General features: G+C 38.9%; 1 protein-coding gene across 3 annotated transcripts in view; it reads right to left on the minus strand.

Annotated features, from left to right (window-relative positions):
• Window positions 1–4,116: 4,116 nt before the first annotated feature.
• sha (shavenoid) overlaps window positions 4,117–19,096 on the minus strand; it is a 509,126-nt gene continuing 494,146 nt past the window's right edge. For all 3 annotated transcript variants that reach the window (XM_083115602.1, XM_083115603.1, XM_083115601.1), the window contains exons 10-11: window positions 17,641–17,904; window positions 4,117–8,521 (exon numbers count right to left, since the gene is read on the minus strand). In XM_083115602.1, coding sequence (XP_082971728.1) covers window positions 4,247–8,521; window positions 17,641–17,904 — 4,539 coding nt within the window. In that variant the 3' untranslated portion in view covers window positions 4,117–4,246. The remainder of the gene's footprint in view (window positions 8,522–17,640; window positions 17,905–19,096) is intronic.

Raw genomic sequence — 19,096 nt, forward strand, 5'->3', positions numbered from 1 at the left:
AAACTGTGGTGCGTATTATGCACGGAATAATTCAGACAGCCATGGTCGGTCATTCCATAATTTTGGGACACTTGCATTGATTTTTCATGTTTACGGAACCCTATCATGTTAAATATCATTGTAAAGCTTGAATCCTGCATTTTCTGAATATGGAAACAGTATTCCATACAAGATAACGACACTAATGTGAAATGCGGTTGAAATAAGTTCATCAAAAAATGAAGAAACATTCTGATTTTTATGGTACTTTGGATGAAAGAAAGCATAAGGAAAAATATAATAAAAATTAAAATGTATTACTGGCCAAATAATATGACATACATGGAGTGTGTAAATTCCACATTCTATATGGAAGTAATTGTGTTTAGCCTTTTAGGTGAAAGTAAAGTTGGAAAGTGAAAGTCACCTGCTAGAAAGTTCCAAACAACTTTCTAAATAGTCTGGAGGGAGTAATGTTTGTGTATATATAATGCCCTGTTTTTGTATCTTGTTACAGAGTCTGATGAAGACCTTGCTAGAAGGTTGAAACGTTACGTTTAGTTTATGTTTTTAATAAAATAAATTACTGCCTTGGTCAGCATATTTAGTTTTTCATAAATTCCTTACGGGAAGAAATCTTGTTCTGCTAACTGCTATTTGGAAGGTCCTGAATGTGCCTCGTATAAATGTTACATTAGTCACGGAAAGAAAACGTATATATTTTGAAAAAGAAGGAATGAGCGATTGAAATGGTATGACGTCATTCACTCTTGATCAGCATAGCAACAGATTTACAACCTACAACTAAGAAAGCCATTTCTTGAAACTGGATTGTACTGCGCATTATGTACGAGATATATTTTTTTGTCACTTTTACTCATCCAAAACCAGAGTGCGCATTATACACGCACCCGCATTATACATGCGGAAATACTGTATTTTATGTAAATTATGCATAATTTACTAGTAAATTACTTGATGCAGAATACCATTTTTTTAGGTGCGAGAAACTATTTTGCTTAATTTAATGAAAAAAAGAATTTACTCAAAAAATTTGGATGAATTGAAATAGGCAATTTAATGATATTCTGCTGGGCTATAAATATATATTATGTGAAATCACTCATTGAATTTTGATTTTTCTGTGTCCACATTTAATTTGACCAAAGTATGCCTCATGCAGTCCTGTATCAAGGGATGTTTTTGTGTGTGTTTGGGGCCTTCACCTCCACCCAAATGTTGTAAACCTCAATGGTATTTTATTTACTTGTCTGTATAGGGTTGGTCCAAATACACTAAAATAACAAATGCAATATAAGGTGAGCAAAAAGTCATGATTGGATATATTTTTTGTATCCGCCATTGTTTTATCACTAGGGCACAGATAGTTATGCACTAAGATGATGCATAAAGGTGGTCAGAGCATGGTGCTGATCACATCACCTTGAAAATGGCCTCCTGACGTGTGCGAAGTGCACAGATAACTCTAATTGTCTGACAGATTTGGTTTATTCACTGTGTGAATTAAGCTTTTTGCTTTGGGTGGGGGGGGGGGGGTGAGATTGCCCACTCAGTGAACCACAAGGTTGTACTTTAGTTTACTAAGTACCTTGTTCCTAAAGTACATTGGTTCTGACCTAAATCATTAAATCTTATGATAACATTTACACATAGTATAGCTATTTACATTCTAAGAAAAGCCAAACTTGTACACACAAACAGCTATGGAACTAATTTAATTCAATGCGAACATATGTGTTATGGCACAATTTGTTTGAACAATAGTGCTCTCATCAATAATAATAATACTGAAAAAAAATTCCTTTTTGTAAAACCTCTGCATTAAACAACAATTGAACTTCAGATGTAAAGTAGGTTGCAGTTGTTTCAAATGTTCAATTGTTTGTGTTTCATAGTTAAGAACTGATGTGCTTCTAATTCAATTTTGTTTTGCAGAAGGGAAATCCCCAGCACCCCCATTAATTCACAGTATGTTTATTTTATTTCACTATTCTGTCACTTTTGGCCAATCGCAAAGATGGGGATGAGTGATGATACGAAGGGACATTCTCAAAGAATGCCTAGGCTGGAATTCAAACCTGGGACCCCTGGTGTGGTAGCATGATGTGCTAACCACTCCACCACTGAGAACTTTATCTTCCAATATATGGACCTCCTGAAGGTAAAGAAACAAATTTCTGCAATAATCAGGTTTTTTTTAAAGCTTTTCCAGGCACATTACACTATGTTTTGGAATATTTTTTTTATTAACAGAGTATATATATTATACAAAATGTAAACAATATACTATTTACAAATGGTATTAGTTTCATATGAAAGTGCATCTCTCTCATAACACCAGAACCTTTAACCAATTCTCAGTTCCCCACAGTCCTACTTCCTTTTCTTTGTACACAAAAATATATTATTCTCTTAGGTCAACAATATACAAACAATAACAATTTTTATATTATAACAAACATATAATTTATAACAACTCTCAACAATTCATAACAAAATTGGTATATTTTTCATTTTATATTATATTTTATGCTACACAGCATAGAAATTAATTCCTGTGACCCACACTTTGTTTTTTGAATGAGACATTAGGTTTCTGAACAGGCATAAGAACAGTATTTTCACATTTCTAACATATTTTTTATTTATTTGGTGATCTCTAAAATACTAGAGTATTTAATTCAATTACTTTCACACCTCAATGAGGACTTAGATTACCTTAGGAAAGCACTAAACGTGCTTTATCTATTATTATTTTATAATGTTGGCACTGCAGAATTTAATGTACATTTGGTTTTGAGCACCAAAGTCACTAAGATTATGTAACTGATTTTTATTACATGATGACATATGTTAATATACACAAAACGTGCTTAAGTATCTGCGTGACCGCTGTCACCGAATCGAACAAAACTGGTACTTAAAGAGAGTATGCATTTCTCTCCATGTTGCAACTGACTGCTAATGAAATGTCTTTTAGATTTTCCCAACACAAATAAAATCTTTAACCTGTCCTCTTTCCATTCATCTGTTTTTCTACTCATTCAGGAAGTTAGCAATGTGCTTATGGGAATATCAAAGTTTACTCCCAACTATCCAGCTCACAGTGGGGCAGGTAGTTTTGGATCCTTGCATCTGGCTGGACATGGAAACTGTTCTTCCCCTTAAGCACATTTTGTGTGTATATTAATATCTTACCGCTTCTAAAGTTCCATAACATGAATGGACATATGTTAACATATTCTCAAGGAAGTTGTCTTTTTGAAGACATGGATGAACAGACGGACTCTATCACAACCAGGCATGTAAAAACAAATAAAATTTTGAATATTTAACAATCAATTTGTTCAAGACAGAACAGTAAAGTTTACGCAATAATTCATTGCATTACTTTGTACTCTTATAAGATTACACATTATGCTCGTAGAATTCCAAACAATGTTTTTGTACTAAATTTCTGTTAAATTATTCCTCTTGTAGTTGACAGTTGTTGCAAGCATTTAAACACATTTTTTGGTGTAACTTTTGAAGAGAACACATGCTCCTTCATCAGATATTTATTTTTAATTTAAACCAAATTAAATTTAAACTAAAAATAAATGTCTGATGAAGGCAGTATGCATTCCCTTGAAACATTTTACACCAAAAAAGTGTGTTTAAATCCTTGTAACAACGGTAAACACAAGAGGAATAATTGCACAATGCAAGCAATACGTATACATACAAGAAAATAAACATTTTTATGATATGAAAGTACAAACATTAGATATACAACCAATATTAGGTAGTCCTTTTTCTTTAAGCACACTGTATTAGAATTTGAACATTGTTATAAAATGTTCCTTGCATTTTGTGTAAACACAGAAAACAATACCTGAATTCGCCACTAATCGAACCTAAATCGTTATTTTCAATACTTAAAATAAGGCACAATATTTGAGCTCAATTTATTGTGGCAAGTATATTGGATATGACAGTTATTCCAAATTTACAAACCACAATTTTATTGTGTTGTGTTGGCTTCAATTCTTGATCACCAACATGTATTGGAGAGGTTTTCTCGGGCAATCAGCCAGGTGATTTCCGGAAAGGCTTCAGAGCTTTTGAGAGCTCGGAAGCCTTTCCGGAAATCACCTGGCTGATTGCCCGAGAAAACCTCTTCAATATTCGCCGCCAGGAAAGCTTCAAGAATTATTATTATTTCATGTATTGGACGTTGTTATGTGATAGCACCTTCTCTTAGGCTTCATGATGGTGGAACAACAAACCCACGCCGATTGCTACCAAGTGGCAACACTGTAACAAAGCTAACGTTTTCAGAGTCGCTTCCACTTGCGTTCACATCTTCAGGGATTTTTTCAAATAGGATTGCTTTTTGTTTGCCTCTGCCTGTTCTTGGGCCAACGGAAGTTCTGTTGCAAGGCCTGCTTGTGCCGCAGCAGCATCCGTCACCTCCGTTACTGGTCGACATGTCCGAGCCATGACCGCTATCTGCAGACTCTGTCATTTCTGCTATGCTTGCAGTGTCTTTGAATCGTCTGTGGCATTCTTCTTTCTGCGGCAGAAGCTTCGGATTCAGCACCACCCTGTGGTCCTTGCTGGCATGGCATGCAGGGAAGCTACCGAAGAACGAGTCTGTAGCGACACTTTCGGCTCCCGACTCGCTGCATCCTTCATACAATGATTCATCAGTTTCCCCTTCACTCTGAGTGCATTGGCCTTCGTCTGTCTGATCGTCGTTTACCTGTGAAGTCTTGCTAGGTGGTGGGGGGAACTTAATTAATGCGTTAAGGTTAGGTTTCTGCAAGAATTTTGGTTTCTCAGGTAGAGGTGGAGGCACATCTGCGTTCGAACTCTTTTTACGTTCCTCGAAAGCCTTGGATAGATTTTTAATTTTGTTGCTGATGTTGTTCGCGAAACCAACCTTTTCTATGAATGATTCATTTGAATCTGTACTTAAGTAGCCCGAATCGTCGGGTTTCTGTTGATGTATGCACGTGTTGCTCTTGTGATGCTTTCTCGTCCCAGAAGCACTGCTGCTACTTTTCTTCGATTCCGCATCCGACCAAGATTCCTCCACTCTCTCAATGAGCTTGCGCCATGTCTTCTTAATCGTGTCGCTGCCGCTTCTGTCTTGCAGATGCTTAACCAGATCTTTCCCTACCCGTTTCCGAAGATTCAGTGCGATCTGCATGCCTTTCGTGAGGCCATCATTATCATTGTCTCCGTTTACGGCCAACTTCTCCACCGCTGCTATTCTTTCCAGCACGCTAGGAGTTGGCATGTGTATGTTGTGCAAGAAGTTGTGTAGAGCTTGTTCCGTCAAACTATTCCCAACGCTTGGGGCCTGAAGAATGAATTCTCCGTTTATAACACTTCCAGCCTCTGACGGCCGTCGGCTGCTCATAGTGCTGGAGTTGCTAGACAGCGTATTGAACTTGAAAGAGTTCAGGAGAGATTTCTCCAGCGTCCGTCCTAGAGTTTGACTTCCTTCCGGATCATCGTCTTCCATCGAGAAAGGAAGTAGTTCGTAAAAATCTTCATAATCGGTTGAATTAAGACTGTCCACAGAAGCACTAGACAGAGTGGAAAGTGTCTCTGGATCGTAAGAAATGCTAGAGGAAGACGTGACTGAGCCTTCTTTTGCTTGGCTAGTAGGGGTTCCCCTACCTTGTTTCCTGGAGATGTCACTTGCTTCCGATGACCTTCTGGTCAAGTTTGGTCGCTTTGGCAGAGACTCTGTGTCAGAATTAGATGGAAGAGGGGGCAGTGGTCTGCGAGCAGCCTCAAATCCGTCTAATCCCATTCTCCTCTGGCTGGTGCTTCTGGTTACCCCGTTTTTTGGAGGCAGTTCGGGTCCGTTCGTTGCTTTGAAAGGTAAAGGAGGTTTGGCATTCCGTGGAGGTAGTGGCGGACTTGGATCTTTCGGTGGTGAAATGCTGGCCTTGTTTTTAGGTGTCCCCGGTCTCGAGTGGCCATCTGGAGTGTTCGCCTGCGTCTTTTGTAGCGATGATGACTTTGGTGGCCTCGGAGGCTTCGATTCAAAGTTAGTAACTGGCATTATTGGAGGAGGAGGTGGTGGTTTGACCTCTTGCGCTGGGCGTCCAGGTGGAGTTGGGCATCTCTGCCTCTTGGCCAGTTTGGCATCTGCTGCTGTTCTTCCTTCGGCATCGCAATTGACCGATCCTCGTTTCCAAGATAGCGTGGATGTAGCATCGGAAATCACCGAGGCGTTACACGAATTTGTATCGCTGCTGACCGAATGCGTTGATCCTAAGGATCCGGTGCTACCTTCGCATAGATGAGGGCACTTGCGCTCCAAGTGTGCACGGCGCCTTGAGCGAGCCTCGTATATTTCGCGAAGACTGCCAAACGTACGGGCTAATGGCGACAGTGCAGAGAAAGCTTCAACTTCTTGCTTGGCACGTTCTAAGGAATCGTCTCTGAAGCTACCGCGGTTCCACAAGGACCACTTCAGAGGTCTTTCAAGCGAGTCCACGTATGACTCATTTCTTCTAATCTTCAATGATTTTCTGTCTAGCGTGTCTGGCTCGAAGCTGTCTGAATCATCTGGAAGGTATTGATAATTCTCTGGCGAATCTTTCACTTCAATTGTAAGCCTGCCTAATTTCTCTCTGGAATCTGGGTAACGTATTTTTGAGGACGTCGACGATGCGGATGACATGGATGGATCATTGCTGCTACTTCCACACACACCACTACTACTAGTGTTGTTGTTTGCATTTGTACGACATGTATTATGTGGAGAATTACTGGCTGAATTATCACTGAAATTATAATCATCATTAACGTACACCTCACTGACGAGATTATAGCCGTCGCTGCTGTTCAGGAGTTCCGGGAGGCAGTACAGCTTGATCTCATCCTTCTTCGTTGGCTCGATCGGGGGTTCAGGCGTAAGGAGGATAATCTCATAGTCATGATCGTCTTCAACAGGTGGCTTGGGCTTCACTTCATGCTTATTCTTTATGTTAGCTATGTTGTTCATCGTCAACGGAAGCTGGTCATTTCTTGTCACGGGCATCAAGTGTCGGTTTTTGGAGTCCAAGTCATTGAGCTTGCTGCTGGGAGCACTATTACTTAACTTCATCTTCGAAATTGTTACGTTACCAGTTTCCATGTTGTATATTGTGTTCCTCATCGTGAGCTCTTCTTCCATCGGCAAGGATTGGCTCAGGTTATCGATTGACTTTGTAATGCTCTTCTCAATGTCAGACAAGTCAGCATAATCCGACGGAGTGCTGGGACCCTTGTCTTGTGATTTCTCTAGACTGTCCGCCTCGTAGTAATCGTGACCGTTTCCTGTCTTGGCCTCGTTACGTGTATTTTGATCGTCGCTTCGTACTTCGTTGTCAGTTGACGATGCCTCGATATTCTTTGCCAATTCTTCCAAGTTCTGACTTATTTTATTGGCGAGCGAGTCTATCCTTGTTGGCGGAACAGGCTTGCTACCGGTTCTCTTACTCTGTAGACTTTCAGCTTTTGCTTTCTCCAAGCCACGCTGCCTCACCAACTCCATGATGACTTTGTCCATCAGTTCTTTGGCTGCTGCTGGCAGGACAAGTTCTTCCTCCTTATCTTCTGCATTCTTCTTCTTTAGGCTCGAAGTTCTCTCTTGATCGACATCTTTCTTGGTTACATTTCCTGGAGGAGTCGATAAGCTTTTGGCAACTGGATGTTTGGCACAAGATGAGACGCTGTCTTCGTTGATAACCTTTTCCCTGTATGAAGAGTTCGATGAAGTTTCAAGATTAGCATCTTCGCAAATGTTGAGGTCTTTCTCCCGTACTTCCTTCAGTTCGGTTGCTGCTGCTACTGAATCTGTTCTAGCATTATTGTTGTTTGGTGTTGGCACCATTCCTGGTGCTGTGGGTGCTCTCTTCTTCTTCCTTGATTTGGTCATCTTCTTAGAGCCCTCGTCCGATGATGCTTTTTGTACTTTAGGAGATGCTCCCAGCATGGCAGGACTTTCTTTAGAAGCTTCAACGTCTGGCTCTACCGCTTCTTCGATTTTGCCTTCGACAGATACAACTTCAACTTCTTCAAGCCACTTTCTGATTATGAGTTGCTTGTGTTCCGTCTTCGCTAGACTACACGCTCTGCACGTCTGGTAAACGTCTTCCACGAACTGCTGCCTCAACTCCCGCACGTTGCTGCATGTATGCTGCCCGTACCGGCAAGAGCAGTTTGATGGGCAGATGTTCTTGGTGCATCCTTGAAGAGGTTTGTTGCTGTAAATACCTGTTTCTTGGCTGCTGTCTTGTTTGCTGAACGTACCCCTCTTGACATTGTGCTGTTCGTAGCTGAGAGATACGTCCCGACTCGTATTGGCCGTGGCTGCTGCAGATTCTGCACTGCTTCCGATTGGCTCCTCTTCTGCTTCATCTTCCGGTATACCCATGAGGCTTGGCAAATACCGTTTGGATGACATCTTGTGTTTGGCAATAGCGATTACTTCTCTTATCTTGGTTAAAAATTCAATCGCAGCTGGCGGAGGAGCCTGCAAGGAGGAGAAAAATTATTTTAATGACAAATATAAGACATTAGCAAACTACTTGTCATTAAAATGAAAATTGCTTGACCAAATTTGAGATCAGTATTCACAGGTACTAAATGTTCAATTAATTGTAAGAGTGTAAATTAGAATTGGGTGAGCTATTGTATCATTACTCTGGAAGAATTGTGATAAGCATGGCTGCCTTAGGTTAGAGTTGAGATTTGAACCTAGGACCTTTAACTTTGTAGCATGGTGTGCTAACCATTTTGCCACAGATTGAGACTTGAGTGAGTGAGGAAGTGTAAATATTTTAGTTGAGTTTTCATGTGTTTTGATGAATCTGTTATCTTTTGCTCTGGGATTAGGGTTTAAAATACCGGGTGTCCAAATTGAAACGCCCTAATTTCAAGTACTTATATTAAACATAATATACAGGCAAGAACAGTGTGGTAAGTGGTAGCTTAGCTGTGGAAATTTTAAGCAGGTAATGAACAGTCAGGATTAGTTTATTTTGTATCGTTCAAGGGGGGTGAAAAGTAAAAAAATGACAACCAATGCTGAGAAAGAGCCATATGTGGTGGTACGCAGAATTAGGATCCATTATTGCAAGAAATCAGTTCGTACACAAAATTTGGGAGAGCAATCTCACGTGACGCCGTACGAACGGATTTCTTGGGGCTTCGTGCAAATGCATCTGCAATGCGCTGAACGTTTTCCTCTGATGTTCGTGATCGGCCACCACCATGCCTCTTAGCGACAGGCCCTGTCTCTAGAAACATTGCTTTCTACGCCTTGATTCTCTTGGCATCGGGAGGGTCTCTGTGATACTCTGCACGAAACTGTCGTTGAACTACAATAATGGATCCCAATTCTGCGTACCACCTCACAGTTTGCACTTTTTCAGCATCGGTTGTCATTTTCACTTTTCACCCCCTGGAACGATACAAAATAAACGAATCCTTACTATTCATTACCTATTTAAAATTTCCACAGCTAAGCTACCATATACCGCCTACCACACTGTTCTTGCCTGTATATTATGTTTAATATATATGAAATTAGGGCGTTTCACTTCGGACACCCTGTATATTCACAAAACAACTATTGTTTTGTTTTTAAATGTAGCGTCGCCACAATTTCACATGGTGGTCAAGTCTGTATGGCATCTGACTGCAGGAGACCAGAGTTCGATTCCAAAGTGGGTGAATTCTTTCCAACCTTGTCCCCCCCATAAAGTGGCTTTGGGGTTCACCCAGCCTCAAATGAATGGGTACTGGCAGAGGGGGGGAACACTGGGTTAAAGGCAGCTGGAGCATGGTGATGACCACATCACCTCCAAAATGTCAGAAATGCACGGGGAACTTTACCTTACTTTACATTACCACAATTTCACATTCCCAAATTATTTATGTAATACACAGAACCTTCCTTGTCTCTCAGCTTTTCCATATTTAAGATTTATTTTCATCTGGACCCTCGGTAATTGAACCGTGCATATGCAGTATTATACAAAGTTAGTAGGTTAGGTGCTGAAGATGCATCTTGTGATGTGTTAAAAAATAAACAAGCCATGTGTATTATTTTGCTGCAGTTGATTATGCAATTAGTATAGTTATTGGACAGTTCAGTAACCAATGTGTGGAAGTTAGGGAATTCTAATTTGTTCATGAGGAACTTGTTTAGTGCATTGTGCATACAATCAAATTGAGTCTCACCCATGCCTGTTTCGATAGAACTGTTCAACTTATCACGAGTATTCGAGAACCATTTTAGATACAAACGTCCAATAGAGTTTTTACATCCCTTCTCCCTTATTCAGTCATAGAGCTTGCAAGATTGTGAACCACCGAACATTAGTTCTAGAACTCAAACGCAGTTATTTTCGCATTGAAAGAAATTTTTGCGAATGCAGTGAGTAGCAAGAATTATTTTCTCATCAGATTCTCACCTTGCTCGTGTTACGACTCAATGCTGGTACATGCCAAGGAGTGAAGATAACGTGCAAGTACCTTTTGAGAGTGAATGCTTGTTTCATAACCTAATAAGAGAAACACAGACTAGAGTATAAAACAATGAACTGCAGCACAATATAACAGCAATGTTATCGTTTTACACAATCCTTTAACATTTTATTTACATTGCAATTTTTTTTTCTCGTGCTGAACTATATTTTAATATAATTGTTCAATACTATTTGGTCTAGGAATTAATTTGTGCGGTTGTTACGCACACATTGAAGCTATAGTTCAAACACAAAATACATAAATACCTTAAGAAAAATATTGTCCATCGCGAGCCACCACTTTCGCCTATCTGTCAGGCAAGTTACGGATTCCGTGGCGAAAGAAGTCCTCATCCTTTGAAGCGATCCAGTCAGAGACCCATTTTTCGATATCTTCTGAAGAAGTGAACCGCTGTCCAATCAAATCGTTATTCATGCAATCGAACAAGTAGTAGTCCGAAGGAGCAACGTCTGGTGAATACGGCGGGTGGGGTAAAACTTCCCATCTGACATTTTCTAAATAGGTTTTGACTGGTTTTGCGACATGTGGGCGAGCGTTATCATGTTGAAAAATAAGTTTATCATGTCTGTTCTCCCATTCTGGTCATTTCCTGGCCAGAGCTTGCTTCAAACGCATTAATTGTCGTCGATAACGTTCTCCATTAATAGTTTCACCCGGTTGCAGCAGCTCATAGTACACCACACCTTTCATATCCCACCATATGCACAGCATAACATTTGCACAGTGAATATCTCGTTTCGGTTGTGATGGACCTGGTTCACCTGGCTTCACCCAGGCCTTTTTTCGTTTCGGGTTCTCGTAATGGATCCACTTCTCATCGCCAGTAACAATGCGATGCAAAAACCCCTTTCTTTTCTGTCTTTGAAGCAGCAATTCGCAAATGGTTTTTCGTCTTTCAATTCATGTGGAACCCAATGTGACATCTTTTGAATCATTCCCATGACTTTGAGGCGTTTGGAAACTGTTGTTTGATCAACGCCTAATGCTTCTGCAAGTTCTTCCTGCGCTTGACACGAATCCTGATCGAGCAATGCTCTCAATTCTTCGTCTTCAAATTTTTTTGGCTGTCCAGGTCACTCTTGGTCTTCCAGGCCAAAATCACCACTTCTAAACAGTGCAAACCACTTCTGACACGTTCGCTCAGCTAGCGCATGGTCACCATACACTTCCACCAAAATACGATGACTTTCGGTAGCACTTTTCTGCATGTTAAAGTAATGAAGCAGAACACTCCGCAAAAACACTTTATCTGGCACGAACTGCGCCATGTTCAGTTGACTACAAAATGCTGTTGTTGACGCATCAATCAACTGCCCTATACTACGAACGATGCACGCTGACAGGAGTTTTCAACGCATGTGTGGATACACGGAACTGTGGGACAATATGCTCGTTACGCCATCTCTTGTCCAGGCGCACGAATTAATTCCTAGACCAAATACTAAACACAAATGTTACAGTTAATATATGTACTAGGGATAGGTCAAATTAATCAGTACTCTATCGGTATCGGCCGATATAGGCTTATCATTGTATCGGTAAAATTACAGATTATTTTACTGATCCGATATACCTAAAAATGTCTTATAATTTACTGCAAAATTATGCCATTTTGTTATATTTTCTTATGGATAATCTCCATGTCTAAAAAAAAGGCAAATGGGCAAAAATCCGCAACCTAGTGATTGCCACAATTCCAGCAAACAAGCTTATATTATTATTTATGTGTTATATTCACTTTCTTACAAAGTTATTGTTTGGTACAACAAAAGTCTTATTGTCAATGACATAGTAAGGGTGTGAGGTAATATTTTGTGTGCCCTCACTCCCTCATGACTAAGAATTATAACATATCAAACGTGGCAATGCAATATTAATTGAGTTTGAGTTTTCGTTTTAAGTCCACTTGATGCACAGGAAGGCTAATCGGGACTGGACCTACAGTTTAAAGTGAGATCCAAGCCACTTGTGCCCCCACCAGGTATTCAACCCAAGAACCCTTGATTACAACGTGATGACATCACCAGTATGCACTCGGTGAGGCCTGTCATCTAATTGTTACACGTGCCTAGCTTTTGGTCCAAAACGTTAAATCTGTACTGGATCCAGCTGGTTGCTTGACTTTTTATATTTTTTTTGTTTGAAATTTGACCCGTACAATTAGAATTCAAAGCTTATTTATACCAAGTCCGGTTTAGAAAAGGTAGCCATGTTTCCATTTCAAGATAATACTTTGAAAGGTGAAAATACATTCTCCCAATTAGCCTATATATGCATAAAGTAAATTGAAAATTTCAAAATGCCTTTTATGGAGCAAAGAAATAATATTAATAAAGAAACCCTAATATTTATTGCGCACAAAATTGTTTCAGTAATAATGACAAAAATGAAGATCTTAGTAATTCTTCTGAACTCAGTTGAAGCAATAATACTTGCACAATTTTTGTTCCCGTTTCTATGGTAACACAAGCAGCTACATAATTATTTTCTGAGAACTCACTATTTTTATTGGAATTGTTATGTTAGGAAGAAGGTCTATATCATAGTACTTTTGAGTTCTACATGCACATAATATATTTCAAGGTAAGCAATATTTGTTAGTGGTAGTAATCATTTAGTTTGGTTTTTTAATTGAAGTAGAATGAGTTGTATATAGCTTTCCGGCTGGGTGCACAATGACGACGTGAATTTGCAACTTCAGTTCTACTATGCTACTTCTAGCTGCAACATAAGTGTGGGCCTCCCCGATGGCATAGTGGTAACATAATCGCCTTATAATCAAGGGTTCCCAGGTTCAATATTCGATGGATTCCACTTTATAACTGTAAATCCTTTCTTTTACTATGTCCCAAGAATTAATGGCAGCACGATTCTTTCCATATTTGCCAAAATCTCGGGAACAATATGTACATTGTTTACCATGTCATTTATGCTATATTTTGGTTATAACAAAGAAAATATTATTATTTCTGGTTGTTGTAATGGTGTTTTTTATTTGTATCTTTGGAGCAACGCGTAATTTCATAAACCATGTGGTTTGAAGTTTAGAAAAAGAGTGAAAGGGAATTGTACACAATCAATTATTCAAATGGGCTCAAAAAGAGCCAAAGTACATATAATGTATAACAATGCAATGTTAGTCCAGTCCCTACCCATAAGACCCGCAGAAATTTTGAGGTGGACGACTTTTCTCTTTTTTGATCCTGTTAGGGCATACCTAAAAAAAGGGCCCCGTTAAATTCAAGATGGCTGCCACTTCACGCACCAACAAAAGAAAACGATCATAACTCCTTTAAAATTGTTTTTTGACAATTTTGCATAGATACATATTTTGTTTAGAATTAAAAACTGAACAAAAAATATTCTTACAGTTTTTTTTTGATATCTTGCACTGTTATGGAGATATATCCAGTGAAAGAATTCCGTACCCTTTTCTGCAAGGATTCTAAGCAATATTTTACACTTTACTTGACATTCCAACATATAAAGGGCAAAACAATTACTGCCTGTGATACTTTGTTGATGCCTACTATCGTGGTGCATGGCCTCTGTGACGTTATACATCAAAGATGGCTGCCTCTGAAGACTTTAACAAAGAAAATCGACCATGTCTCCTTATATCCTTCAGAAGTCATTATGGCCATTTATAGGTTCGTTGGGTTTTTGAATGAAGGGAAGACATGCAAATGTGTATAATACTAGGTGTTTTGCTGGACAATGTGTCAAGAGAAGGTACATGGCGTCGTTAATCCAAGATGGCCACCACGGAGGTTCTGAGCATAAAATCCTGTCCATATCCTGATTTAAAGTTCGTTTATCAGAATTTTCCAGAGGTATTATCTGTTAATAAATAGCACGTGAAAATATATTATTATAATTTTTTTTAACTACAGTAGTGTCCAAATTGCATGATGAATATATGAGAAAATGTGTTATTGATGAAGTGTCAGAACTACACAAAACATCAAAACGTTACATGAATTATTGTTTCTAGTGTGAAGACAAAAAATCCAAAAATAATAAAATTGAAGATCACTTCCTTAACAGGAAATAGATCACGCACCATACAACCTTCTAAGGTTGGAATTTTTCAGGCGTTGTCCCCACATAAAGTGGCTCTGTGGCTCACCCAGCGTGAAATCAATGGGTACATGGGGTCAACCCTGAGGCGTAAAGGTGGCTAGAGTATGGTGTTAATCACATTACATCCAAAATGGCCAAGATCGAGAATGTGTGCAGCCCTACCCCCACATCCCCTAGATGTGCTTTCATGGAATGTTTATGTATGCACCTTACCTTTTACCTTCCTATTCATGAATTTGTTAAAAATCTAACAGCTTAGGTCTGGATATGTACTTCCTATAAAAAACATGTATCGAATGTGGCAATTTTACTTTCTTCAGTCAAACTTTTAATCTTCCCAACTCTTCATCGTCCATGTTAGGAGATGATGACTGTGTTCTAACAAATGTTTTTAGCTTTTTGAGAAAAGGAAATGGTGTCGTCTGTTGTCAGTGTGTGGAACTATTTTCTGCCCAACTTGAACATTGAAAAGGACAATATTAAAACTCACAAAATACAAGAGAACTTGAGACTGATGGTTAAGTTTTTATATATTACATTAATTTGTATTATAATGTTTCATTATTGTATCATGAATGCCATAATTGGATGATACACATGTTGCACTCAATTGCCTAAATCAATAAATGCTGACTTTGAGACTACTGGCAAGAAGGAACCCATTGAGATGTCTTTGCTGATCACGAGGAAACTCATGGATTGATCGATCACATCAGGATGTGAATGCTGACTTTAGGACTACTGCCAAAAAGGAACCCATTCAGATGTCTTTGCTGATCATAAGATAACTTATGGATCAATTGGTTACATCAGAATGTGAATGCTGACTTTGGGATTATTGCCAAAGAGGATTGCATTCAGATGTCTTTGCTGATCATGAGGAATCTCACGGATCAATCTGTGAATGTTGACTTTGGGGCTATTGCCAAAGGATCATATTCAGATGTATTTGTTGATCATGAGGAAATTCATGGATCAATCCATCACATCAGGATGTGAATGCTGACTTTGGAACTACTGCCAAAGAGGATCCCATTCAGATGTCTGCTGATCATGAAGAAACTCATGAATTAATTTTTCACATCAGGATGTGAATGCTCACCTTGGGACTACTGCCAAAGGGGATCACAGATCAATCACTCACATCAGGATGTGAAAGCTGACTTTGGGACTACTGCCAAACAGGATCCCATTCAGATGTCTTTCTTGATCATGAGGAATCTGAGTGGTCCAATTTTTCATGTGTAAGTGTGAGTTGTGGCAGCAGTTGGGGTGGGAAGATTGCATAGAGAAACTTCTGCTGACATTGGGGCATATTGTGGAATGGTTGGTCACATACAAATTGACTAAACACATGTTGACTAAGCTTGAGATTCCAGTGTTAATTTTTCGGTATACAATTCGATGCAGCCAGCCATGGTTTACTGAACTTGAAAGATCTTATGAAGAAATTATTTAATGACTAATGATACTTATAGACTGAAATATTCACATCTGGATATAAATAGCTGACCGTGAGGCAGCTATTTTGAAACCACATCCAGACCTTTGTGCTGGCCCTGAAAAGTCATTAATTTGCTTTCACAAGGAGATGCAAAAATATATAGAAGTGAGAGGGAGTGTTAATGGTCTTTGTTAAATGTGCCATTCCAGCATTTGCTTGAAGGGATGAAAATGGAACATGACGAAGAATATAGTATCTTTGTAGCTGCCATTAATTGTTTCCTGAATACTACGTCCCATGATGCAACAACTCTTTTTCAACTCTCCCTTCTTTCTTTAGCTCAAAGTTTTGGATATCTCTTCGGGGATTGAATTCTGGTCCACTCATACCAAAGGCGAGAGTGTTAACCACAATATACTATATTGAAATTCTCTTGTGTGTTCATGATGGTTGCGGTAAACACTGTTTAAAATTACTTACGTGAAATTTTGAAAATTTCGCACTTCCATGTTGCACAATTTAATGGTTAAATCCTATTAATTTCGAAGATCCACTGTCATTAATCACAAAAGGGTACGGCGTTTGAAGCGGAGATGGTACAATGCAGTGACGCGGTACCATCTCCGCTTCAAACACCGTACCCTCTTGTGTGTTGATTAAAATTCAGGATTTACTTTTTCTACAGTAATCTACTTAGAACTTGAACTCAGTTTGGGTCCTAAATGTTTGTGCTAAGTGTCTACTATGAACCCCCTCCTTGATGCACCACACAAATGATCAAATAATCAACATACCAGGATTCAACGCAAGCATAAATGTGCCGGCGGAATTTTATTTTACGTGCGTTCGGAGCTAGCGGTAGAAGAGATATCAATTATTCCTGAAGAGATTAATAATACTGAATTTATCATAATAATAATCCGTCAAAAGCAACACAGTATTGGCATCTGCGGCATTTATAGGCCCGGTGATATTCCGTACTCCAAATTATCAATCATCGAAGATATTGTATCGAATATATATCACAAAGTCCATCATTTAGTGATCTTAGGTGACATAAACGTAGATTTTTAAAGCCAAATGAGCCCGACACACATTATGTCCGGTCACTTGCTGAACAGTTCCAGCTCTCCCAAATCTGGCGTGTCTGGACCAGTCAGCCCGATCATTGTTTGGCAAATGTCTCTCTGCGTTTCAGCAAACAAAAGCCTAAGGCCACGACAATTACTTACAGGAACTATAATGCGAAAACGATCTAAGCAAAATAAATTGCAATACATTAATGGAATTTACAAACATTGGAGATAAAGTGCGTATATAGGTATTTCGTCATCTGTTTTCTTTTTGTGATTTTCTTTGTGTAGAAGTAGTTTTTTTTAGTTTTTTTTTTTATTTCTGTAGTGTCTTATAATCTTAATGTATAATAATGTACTTAAGTACTCTGCTACATCTTTCTTTGTCGGGTTAGGTGGTAGATCAGCATTTGCTGAACCTCGCCCAAGAATAAAGACCATTCAATTGAATTTCACTCCCATTTTTGGTTCAAGAGAAGTTCATGTGCAGTAACTTACATGAAGCAGCTCTGGCTCAAAGTAGGCTGGGTTGAAGTAGAGCTTTCGCCTCCCATTCATGCTGACCATGGCCCTCAGAGGGTCAGGCTTCTCCTCCTCCTCGGCCCCCATGCACGTGGTCCTGGGGTCCATGGTCTCCACGATGGACACATTCTCTTCTGGTAGGCGCTCGATGCTGCTAGACTCCTGCAGGCTCTCCAGGCAGTGGTGCTCGTGCAGGGAGCAGGGATGGACATCTGCTGCTGTCACTTGCCGCATGGATGTCTGGAAATATTTACAATTTGTTAGATCAGATTTCAAGAACACAGCAAATTCCATCGCATACTCTCTTTAGTGTTCGCAACCTTACACAAACATGTTTTCTAACCTTTTGGATTTGCTGATGTGAAGATTTAAAGCCTGAATGCTTGTCAACACATTCTATTTTATTACGTTCCTATTATTTCTCGTGTAGTCTATGGTTATTTCAAGCATAAGAAAACAGTTTTTCTTTGTGACATTTCAGGAGAACACACTCTCCCTTCATCAGACATTTATTTTGATGAAAGGTACAGTTATAACAATGGTTAATTTTTTTTAACAAAAAAAATAATCAGTTATACAATGGATGTTGTCAATGTTACATTGTTAGAGGCATGTTTTTGACGAAAACACGAAATATGAAATAACATGCCGTAATGTTCATTGTTCATGTTTCTGAAAGGTGTGAGGTGCATTTTTCTACCTTGTTTTGTCACGAAATATTGTGAAATATACTCAAACATGAAATTTACCGTTTATAAACAGACGCGACACTTTCTGAAGTCTGAAGTATCCTGTGAGTTATGCAATTCACGGAAAAATTGATTAATTCTGCTGTAAATGTTTGAGAAACAAAAATGGGCCCCTTTACACAGGAATCAACTTAATACTCTGGTAACTACATAAATGTGCTATTAGAAGGGATAATAAGGGTAATAAGTGCAGTTTTAAATCAAATTTAGGATTATATTCACAATTTTAAAACCAAAATGTCATTTTATATAGCACTTTTGATGTATATAACACTGAAATTTTATTTTATTTACCGCTTTTGAACCCGAAATTTTGCTTTTTTATTTACCAAAAATATGTGCCTCTATACATTGTTGTAATATAGCAATTTAACTGTGAAAACAAGCAGTCTGTTTTATTTTTATTTCAGATAAAAATTTTGATCACATTATTTTTTATTTAAAAATTATGAATCCCAAATATCATCAGGCAATTTAAAATCATCATTGCTTTCACAGAGTTTCTCGATGTTTTCCTTTACATTAAATTTGAAAGATGGTGGCATACTCCACTTGTGGAAAAGAAATCTCCATAGTGGGTCTATGTTGCCATCTTCATTATGTACTTTATTCCAGTGTTGTTCTGCAATGAACGAAACTTCCCAAACATTCAAATCTGTTTCCAGTCACTCTTTTAAAAACTC

The sequence above is a fragment of the Lepisma saccharinum genome, chromosome 30, assembly GCF_977018435.1.
Source record: "Lepisma saccharinum chromosome 30, izLepSacc3.1, whole genome shotgun sequence".
NCBI classification, from domain to species: domain Eukaryota; kingdom Metazoa; phylum Arthropoda; class Insecta; order Zygentoma; family Lepismatidae; genus Lepisma; species Lepisma saccharinum.